We start from the raw sequence: 10421 nt of genomic DNA on the forward strand, positions 1-10421 counted from the left end.
TCAGCAGTTCTGTATTAACAGGTAACCGTCGGTTGCCTCTGCACCCTGACAATGAAACATCAATTTTGCGCAAACCAAAAAGTAGTAAAGTGAAGTAAAGCCATGCACTTGAAGCCTTGCCAGGTCTTGCTTTCCTTGACCTGGCAGGACTTTCCTGAACTTGTCAGGCTAGGAGCGTTGGCCAACCGTGCCGGTGAGTGGCTGTCACGAGCTGAAAAGACAGATGAAGACACAAAAGCTCCAGTGTTCGGAACCATTAAGGGACCGCACGAAAGGTATAGGAAGAATCATCCCGAGGGGCACAGCCATTTGTTTGCTTTCAGTGTTCGTTTTTCGTAACGACGCCACGGCTTTCGGGGATGGAGATGGATGAGGCGATGTCAGAGTTTCACGCCTTGGCGCTGACTACCGTCTCCTTTGGGTGCGCGAGAGGGCAGCTGCGTGCCGGTCCGCAGGTCCAGGTATCGAGTCCATTGGGTCACTGCAGTCGCGACCTGCTTTGCAAGCCCGGTGGCAGCCGACACGGTGCGACGTGTCCAAAAGAGAAGTTTGGTGTCAGCTTCCACAGTGCAAAGTTCATGAAAGTGGCATCTTGAGTAGCTCTTACCACCGTTCGTGTTTTGGATGTACGTTAAAAGTTTATTCTGTTTTGCTATTGTAAAGTTAGACAAGGGCTAGCAAGGACTGTGGGCCCTTGTCAAGCTGCCGTTTCCGAGCAGCTTTTACCCGCAGCCTCCTCCATAATCTAGATGGAAATAAAGATTATTATTATTAGTATTATTATTATTATTGTTATTATTATTATTACAACAATAGTTTAATGGCAAGGAAATGCGGTATCTTCTGTTGTAATCAGCGTGAAAAATTGAAAGCTGGTTTTAAGCATGAAATGCTTTTAGCCCCCGTTGTCGGCAGTGTGGTGACGTCACGCCGAGACCGAGAGCCATCATCCGGGCACTGAAATCCAGTCATCCGGGCTCTGAAACGAGAACATCCGGGCACCGTACGAGTCTTAACGAGATTTAACGAGACTCTGTAAGCCCTCCTACGCGACCGGCATGCAAGCGCCGGTTGGTCTCCAAAGGAGTCACAAAAAATAACTGCTGCCAGTGCCTTCTCAATGTTTATCAAGATATCAGTCGCTGTGCGTTTGATAATGCACGGAATTATAAGTTCCGATTTCTAATAACGCGTGCAAAAAGCACATAAATGCCACGATACACTTCGTTGTCATACGTGATCTCTTAGGGGCTTCGCGCATCGAAGCAAAGCCGCGCAGGCGCACAGGGGCCCGGGGGAGAAGCGCTGCGTTCAAAGGGCAAGGCATCGCGCCGAACGGGTGGTGGCGTTCCTCCCTTCCATTACGGTGCGGTTCGGGTGTCCACCGAGATGGCAGAGAATTACTGCGCCATTTCCTTTCCTCAAAAAACCTTGCGTTCAAATGGCAAGGCATCGCGCTGAACGGGTGGTGGCGTTCCTCCCTTCCTGTACAGTGCGGTTCGGGTGTCCACCGAGATGACATTAGGCCTGTAAACATTTCATGCTTACTCTACTCTCGGTTACGGGAGAGGCAGAGATTTTTTTTCTGAAGAAAGAGAGAGAGAGAGAGAAACAACTTTATTGCCATAGATTGGAGGGATTTAGGGCAGGTGGGCTTGGTGTGGCCCCCAGGTGGGGGCGACTTCCTGGGCCCACGAAATGAGTGCCAGTTGGATGCTCTTGTCTGGCCTTTTGAGGAGTTGGTTCCATCCTTCTTCGGAGGGAGCTGGCAGTAAGGTTCGAGGGGGCGGATTTCCCGCGCAACCCCAGAGGATGTGTGCCTGGGTGGCGATTTCTCCCTGGTAACAATTTTGGCAGACGGGGTCATATTCCCCGTCTGTGATGAGTGAAAGCCTAGAATGGCTAAGGATGGAGAGCGTCTGCAACCTGCGGAGCAAGCTGGCTTGCGCTCGATTCAAGTCGGGGTGTGGAGGCGGGAACTGGCGTCTCATCTCTCTGTAGAAGTTGGTAATTTCGGCAAAGGTCTGGGGAGCCTCGGCAAGAGCGTCTGGATCCGTGGGGCCGGCCGCCCGGTTGGTTAGTCCTCGGGCTAGTCGGTCGACCCCTTCGTTTCCTGAGTTTCCCGCGTGGGCGGGTACCCAGACCAGGTTGATCTTATGGTCGAGAGTGCAGCCGCGAAGGATGCGTGCAGCGGGGTGGCAGATAAAACCTGCCGAGTAATTTTGTATCGCTCTTTTGGAGTCGCTTAGGACTGTGCGCGTACGTGGGTCAGCGATGGCCAGCGCGATGGCGGTTTCTTCTGCCGCTGTCGGAGAGTGAGCTACTACTGTGGCGGCGGTGACGAGAGTAGATTGTGGCGTGGTTGCACAAGCCACGTATGTGTTTGCACTTTGCCGTGCAGCATCTACGTATATTGCGTGTTCGTCGGCAAGGTATGTGGCATCTAGTGCTTGGGCTTTCAGCTGACGGCGCGTATCATGGCGGCCAGGTAGCATGTTTTTGGGGATTGGTTTTATAACTAGGCGGCTATAGACCCCTATCGGAATGGGCGTCGTGGGGTGGACGTCGCCTATGGGGTTGATGTTGAGACGGTCAAGTATGAGCCGCCCGTGTTTAGTGCGGGAGAGGCGGTGGATTTGGGCGGTCTTGTGTGCCCCTATGAGTTCTGTGAGCGTGTTGTAGATGCCGAGTTGGAGGAGGTGCTGTGTGCTGGCGTACTGAGGTAGCCCCAGTGCCGCTTTGTACGCTGAACGTATAATGCTGTTCACAGCTTCCTCGTCCTTCCGGCGGAGGTGATAGTAGGGGTAGGAGTAGACTATCCTGCTAATGAGGAAAGCTTGCGTGAGCCGACAGAGGTCATCCTCCTTCATACCTCTGCGGCGGGTGCTGATGCGACGGATAAGGAAAGGAAATGGCGCAGTAATTGTCTCACATCTCGGCGGACACCTTAACAACGCAAGGGGAAGGAAGGAATGTGGGAGTGAAAGAAGAAAGAGAGAAAGCGTGCCTTATTAACCTAACTGTGGTAGAAGAGGAAGTAATGGAGAGCAAGGAAGAGATTTCGAACTCCAGCAGCTCCGCTCAACGTCTGGGCAGAGGATTTAACGTAGCCCTTTAGTACATCATTGTTACCTTTTTGTGCAGAGAATAGCAGCAAAGTGAACTTTTGATACAACGGACGACTCTAGCCTTCGTAGGGGCATGTAGAGTACACGCAAATAAGAGTACGCTGCTGTGCTTGATGATTCTTGCAACATAAAGATCTTGGTCATCTGTAAAGCATAGAAGAAGAAAAAGCGTGAAAAAGAGAAAGGCTGGAAAGGCAACAACATTTACACAGAACTTTTGAACCGCTTTACGCTTTTAAGAGCAATGAACGCTGAAGACTGAAGAAAATTAAAAATGAGGTCCCGCCGCCGCGAATATGTTTTGTGGAGTTCCCACAACAGCTGGCAGCCGCTGCTCGTGTCATTCCCCACTGTACCTTGGCCAATCCCCCCGCGTGGGTATGTGCCATTTTCATGGGGAGAAGAAGAAGAAGAAGAAGAAGAGGCGCTTTTTTCCGGCTGCATCCCACAGCCATGACCGAGCGCAGCACCCAAGAAGGGACTTTCGAGACCGCACGTGAACGTCTAACGACTGCGAGCAGCAAGTACACAACTTCTGTCACGGCCCCCCTACAGCACCGGAACGCAGTGAGAGAAGCATTATATGCACTTTCAAGTAACGTCGCCAGTGAACGCCTTCCTTACCGGACCCAAACTGCCGATGTTTCTTACCCAATTCGCGTGTGCTGTACGGTCAGCTTTGAGCCTGTACTCTCGCGTCTTGGGTCACTATGGCACAAGGCAGCCGATTTCACGGCGGGATGGTTTTCGAGCGAATCACCTATTTCGTTTTCTTTAGCTGCAAGTACAGGGTACTAGGTTTGCCTTGTAGTCGATTGATGCTATACCGGAATTCGCACCTATCAATCTGTAAGCAGTATCGCTACAGCGATACTGCTTAGAGACTACTAAGTTCGGCTCACAGATACGCTCTGCTGTGATGCGTATGCTAGGATGCGTGGATTGAGCAAGGGAATTTCGTCTTTGGCCCAAGAAAACAACGCTAGCGTAGCATTGTTGGTGCTTCTCTAAATTAGGAAGAAATGATCTGCTTGTAATAAGCTTCCCTCGTAACATCACTGCCCATTTAGTCTAGAAGAAAATTGCGTGTTTCCGTCGCGACCTCTCAACTGAGATAGGTGCTAGCTGAACACAGCAGTGACGGATCGGCGAAAACGATCAAGTGACCCAGCTTGCCGGTTTGGATGTTATCCAGGCTTGTTGGGGAGAGGGTTCCATGAAAGATGCAAGCCTACTTAGATTTATGTTGGCAAGAAATTCATGGCAATGGCCACCATGTGCTAACGGTTCTTTAATTCTGCCACAGCACAAGCATGGAGAGATGGACACAATCCCGGAAAGCACTTCGAAGGTCTCCGTTCCTCAGGGCTCGCTTCAAGATCTCTCTTCTCAACGATCAAAAACGTTTGAAAGTGTGAGTTTCCGCGTTAAAGACTTTACAGACTGCAATAAGAAATGACCGAACACCATAGTGGAGACACTGCGACATGCGCGCAGACTTAGCTTAGCGTGGAGGGGCAGGTTGCTTTGCCTCTAAAGCTGACGCCAGGATTAGTTTTGCAGCGTAAAGGTTTGTACGTGGTAGATAAGCAGGCTGAAGTTTCAATACTGTGCTATTTGGTTTTGAACTACTTACCGGTATTAAGACCTGTGTCCTGAGATGTCCAACCTTTCCTTTAAGGCTTCGGATCAGCACAGGTATCTTATAAGCGTACAGTCTAGTTCGGTGTCAGCATTGTATGGTTATGCACCCCAATTTCATTTTGATCGAATTCATTTAGTTTACATTAAGGCGGAAGCCTTTAATGTCTCATCGTTGTAAGCAGGAGTCGTCGACAGAAATGTCACGCTTTTCAATTGGTCGAAATGGTCGTGACGTCACAGCGCGAGAATTTCAAATGGGGTTAATTGTACTTAGGCTAGTAACCATGCAACAAATTAAAGGAATGGTATATGCTCCAAGTAAGGGGACTGACTTTAGTTAATTAGTTAATTAACCAATTAGCCTCTCTAGTCAGACCAGAAACATAAATAAAACCGAGGGGGAAATTGGTCAAGTCGGGGAGTCGAACCATGCTCTACAGAGTGCGAGACGAGCACGCTAGCCACTCCGCCATGCCAGCTCGATGGTTTCGAATGAACAAAGGTGCGTCTAGAGAATACGGTGTCTTCGTTCACTCCCATCTTCCTCCCGTCCCTTACGGCGAGGTTCAAGTGTCCACCGAGATATGCGAGACACATACATTTCCTTACCCTCAAAAACCAATTTACCGACGAGCAAGGTGTAGAGCTGAACGGGCGATGGTGTTCTGTGGACTCCCTGGCAGCGTTGCGAGACAATGTCGCGTTATACTCTTAGAGGGGAAGCTTAACATCTTAGCCACACGTCAGTGACACAAGCAGCAACACCTAGCTTAAGGCTTTCGCCTCACCGCACTTTAGGTCAACAAAGTGCTCCCCTGAATTTTTCTTTTTGTCCTACGTTTGAACCATGTTGCGTCCTTCTAATCGCCAGTTTTCTGATGCTTTAATAACTTTTCCAATCCGCCGCTACACTAGTAACGTAACCACCTTTTCGACCGTTCCAAATTTTTCACTCGCGCCACTGACGACTACGACTCCGAATTTTCTGCAGAATTGAAATCTTGCTCTGTCGGCAAGGTTGACAGCAAGGCCAAACCAACACACGCCCTACAACGCACCAAAACCACGCATGTGTTATGCCAATAAACAGCACAGACCTACTACGCTCGCATAAAGCCTCAGCTTAACGGGATGCTAATGAAGGGGCTGCGGTCCTCTACAGCGCCAGTAGACCACAGCTGAAAAGCCTGGTAGGATGTTGCTCCCCGGGCTAGGTCCTTGATGGGTTTGGCGGCGAGGTCAGGCCGCCCAAAGCACTGTGTGCACGGTCAGCGCTCCGTACGTTTGAACCACGTTGCGACTTTGTGGTCCGCTGCTTGGTTGACTGTTATCTAGATATCGCCGTATACTTATGCGCTTGCTGACAACGCTGCCAGCGATGAACCCTGCTGACATGCGCTGTGGTGTTGTAATCAGATGCACCTGCTCGCACCCAAATGTTGGTGACGTGTTCTCGGCCCGCGCAGCCTTACGCGCCGAGCCATAGGGGACCATGGGCCTTAATGCTTCATGTACGCCGTCGTGTGTTGTCAACATAGCAGGCTTGTTTTGGTATAACCTGTTTATATGCGCATGATACTATATGTGCGCATTATCCAGGACTGATTGCTATAAGGCTGCGGAGGAAGATCGCGGTAACAGAGACTGTTTGCATTATTGGTCATGACTCGAAACACAGTATTGAACTTTATTTCCTGCCAGCTATTCTATTCAAAAGAATTCGCGAATTTAGGCCTTGTTGCTCTGAGTACAGCTGTTCCGAATTGCGCCCGTTTCTAGCATTTCTACTCTTCCTTGTCAATAGCGCCCTCAGGATTCACATGAACAACGGCCTTATTCAAATAACCAAGAACTTCCAAGTGAAATAATCGAGTTGGGTTCTGGTATCGTTGCAGTAATTCCTTGCAAACAGTTTTCCACGAGCTAATTACGAGAATAAGCGTTGAATATTTCTGGATTCGCTCGTGAGAGTCATCTTGGAATGAGCCGATAAGGTTGTGTCACTGCGTGTCATTCAGCAATTGTTTCTTGCTCTCAGGATCTCACGCTAAAACATTGAATTCCCCCTGTGATAGCTAACTTGTGATAACTGTCTAACTTAGAAAACAATAGCATGCGCTTTTACGCGTTTTCAAACAAACTTTTTCACATCCTTGATACCCGTCGCGGTAGCTCAGTGGTTAGGGCGCTCCGTACTGAGCCGGATTACCCGGGTTTGAACCCAACCGCGGCGGCCGCGTTTCGATGGAGGCGAAACGTAAAAGGCGCCTGTGTGCTGCGCGATACCAGTTAACGTTAAAGATCTCCAGGCGGTCGAAATTATTCCGGAGCCCTCCACTACGGCAGCTCTTTGTTCCTTACTTCTCTCACTCCCTCCTTTATACCTTCCCTTACAGCGCTTTTCGGGTGTCCACCGAGATATGCGAGATAGTTGTCTTCATATCTCCTCAGATACCAGTTTTAATTTCGTTTTTCATGTTTGATTCAAATCAGTCTGTCTTTCTCTCTAAGCCGCGTGTTTTTGTAGAGCCTACCACTACCTTTTCCCTACAACGAACTTTTTTTAATCAGGTACCCCGATAACGAACATTTCAACGCTTTGGGGCACCAGGCGCAGCTGTCAGACACCCTGGAAATGTACTATCCGAGGCAAAAGTCTCCAAGACACCTGGGCTGCTACCACACCCGGAAGCTCTTGTTAGCTGGTGGCTTTAGACCACACTAGTGAAGCTGAAAGTCGGCACGCGTGCTGTAATGACGGGTAGTAAAATGGTGTTTTCGCTTAGAAAACTTCTCCAACACTGCAGGCTACTGCAGGCTTTTGTCCTCGATAGTACATGTGACCATAGCGCAAGTGTCATTGCAGTTACTCTTGCAGGCACATGCTACAGTTAGCTATGTAATTAGTCTTCGGACTCAGGCCTTAATGGATTCTCGTTATAATATCGCAATGCATAGGCAGAGAGGACAAATGTTTTTGACCTTAAGCCCTAAGCATAACTACGTAAAAAATGCATTTTGCTGATTCTCTTAACGCTCCTCCTCCTTCATTACGATCAAACTAGTCAAAATATGGAGAGGCCAACAGCCCACTATGACTTAATGTGGTGTTTGGGTTACAGTCCACCGTACTGTAGAGACTTCAGCGAGCTGATACTATCGAAGTTTCCCTCGTTTATGTGGCTGTGTCCACACAGAAAAGCTGAGAATGAAGCGTTATTCACTGTAGGAACGACCGTTTGTGAAAGCATAACTGTTTTACTCAGTTCCATGTTTTTTACCGACCCAGGCATTGCCATCTTCCCAACGAACCTGCAGTGAGCCATGTCGGAAGGCGGGGAGCGCGAGAGAGCTGGTTGTTCCTTTCGTCACCGTGTCCATCGGGATCTGCGTCATCGTCGCCACCGTCCTGGTCGCTTCCATTAGGAGGGTTGGGGTGAAATCCCTTACGCAGGCGGTCTGCGCCAGTCACGACTGCATACTCCATGCTCAACTCTTGAAGATGGCCTGGAACGCCACCATCGATCCGTGCGTCGACTTCTATGGTTTCGTTTGCGGTTACTGGGAGGTGCACGAAACACGAAGCAGAATCAACGCTCTGGTCTTCGATGTCGTCAACGCCGCCATCAGCAACCTACGGTCCCCAGCCAGCGAATCGAGGAAGGCAGCGAAGCTCTTTAAGGGTTGCATTGAGCCCTCGGAATCGGACGTACGTTCCAACCTGCAATATTTTAAGGAGTTCAAAAGGAAGCTGGGAATGTACTGGCCGGAAGCAGTCCCTCTGAATGCAACAGCTGTGCATCCCTTTGACCTCCTATTGGACCTGGCCATCAACTGGCGCATGGGATTCCTGTTCCAGGCTCACATCGTGCCAGCTACGGTGAGAAAGCCGCTATCTTTGGTCCTTGAACCAGGAATGTTGAGCTCACGCTGGTACGCGAAAAAGAGCACGGCACGGACACTGGCCGAGTACGAATCTAACGTAAGAGAACACTTTCGCGTGCTCAATGTTTCCTTGTGGTTTCCCGTAAAGGCTTTGGAAAGTGTGGAAACCAAATTCGTGACGGCGGCCTTCGATTCAGCTCAAGAAGCAAATTACCAGATAGCGAAAGACATTGCTGCCTTAGACGCGGTCCTGCCTTTAGGTAAAAATGAATCGTGGCTTGGACTCGTCAACAAACACTCTCAGCCCTACCGATTCCAACCTGGCTGCTTAGTAATAACTGGAGGCCGACTGCAGGAAAACATCGCGAAGCTTTTCAGAGAGCACCCTAGGGAAGCCATTATCGGCGTTATTTCGTGGCTCTTTATTCAAGAACACCTCTGGATTATTGCGAACAGACCAGACCTGAGGTTTGAGATGGTCGACGGAAGCAAAAAGCTCGTTGAATACGCCTGCTTTGAGTACGTCTCCTTATCACTAGGTCTATTGGCCGCCGAGGATTACTTGCGCAGTGAGTTCAGCGCATGGAGCCGCAAGCAAGTCAATAGCCTCTTGGGCCAAATATCATTGACCTTTTATCACCGCATTGAAGGAGTCACGTGGTTAGACGCTGATACGAAGTCCGTGACGCTCGCAAAGATTCGCAACCTGAAAGCGCAAGTCTGGCCGGCGGCGCAGTTCTTCGATACCAACGCGTCGGACGTACTTTACCGTTCGTTTCCCGACATGACCGGAGCTTTCTTCGGAAACTTCATCGACTCCATGAGAACTCTTCGAGGCCTTCTGGGGGATGCGCATGCCAACGACTTGTATCTGAAACAGTTGGTTAGGCCATCCAGGCAGTTCCACTTTGACTATCACCTCAACAAGGCCTACGTCTCGCTGGCTGTGCTGAAGGCTCCAGTTTTTTACGCCAACGGCAAGGACGTTATGCTGTACGGCAGTCTCGGGACCCTGTACGCTCAGCAAGCCGCCAAGGTCATAGACTCTCACGGCATACTAGTCGGCGACGATGGCCGCGACGTCCTATTGGAGAAATACCGCGTACCTCAAGAGTACCAAGAGAAACTACAATGCACAGCTAGCCAGGGTACGAGTGCCAACAGCGAACTATTCCCGCAGTTGGCAGGATTGGAAATCGCGTTCGGCGCCTTTCGTAATCTTTCGACGAAAGCCACCACGCTCACGGACAATAGGGTGGAGTCGCTCGAGCAGTTCAGCGAGAACGAGATGTTTTTTATGACTTACTGCAGCGCGCTGTGTTCTCCAGAAACTGACGTTAGTGCAAGGGATAAGTGCAACTTACCTCTAAAGAACTTCGACGCGTTCGCAAGGGCATTCAATTGCCCTTTGAACGCACCAATGAAGCCGGATCGCAAGTGCACCATTTTCGGTGGTTAGGCATCAACTTGCCTTGCGCGCCTGTTTTGTTTGAACTCGTGCACTTTTAAGAGTCTACACTCCTGACCTGTCTAAATTTTTATTGCATTGTGAGGGACAACTTTTTCAATAACGATGCCGCGGTTTGCATGTTGATATCCTTCTTGTGCTCTTTTGAAGCCATCTGCTTTGTGCGTTTGTTGCTTGGACTGCGTCCAACAAAGTTTCAGCGTAGAAGATAGTTTCTCCTACGCTGAAACTTTTAACAGAATCTAACAGAAGCGTTTCGTTCTGGTTTTCTACTGACGCCTTGTGGATTACTTGGC

The 10421-nt window shown here is 49.8% G+C and overlaps 1 protein-coding gene across 1 annotated transcript; it reads left to right on the forward strand.

The window, feature by feature from the left end:
* Positions 1-8274: 8274 nt before the first annotated feature.
* Positions 8275-10116, forward strand: LOC149358573 (neprilysin-1-like). Its single transcript, XM_089567565.1, has one exon. The coding sequence runs from the start codon at positions 8275-8277 to the stop codon at positions 10114-10116; it is 1842 nt and encodes a 613-aa protein (XP_089423691.1).
* The last annotated feature ends 305 nt before the right edge of the window (positions 10117-10421 follow it).

Source organism: Amblyomma mixtum, chromosome 2 (assembly GCF_055824585.1).
Source record: "Amblyomma mixtum isolate Tamu chromosome 2, ASM5582458v1, whole genome shotgun sequence".
NCBI lineage: Eukaryota > Metazoa > Arthropoda > Arachnida > Ixodida > Ixodidae > Amblyomma > Amblyomma mixtum.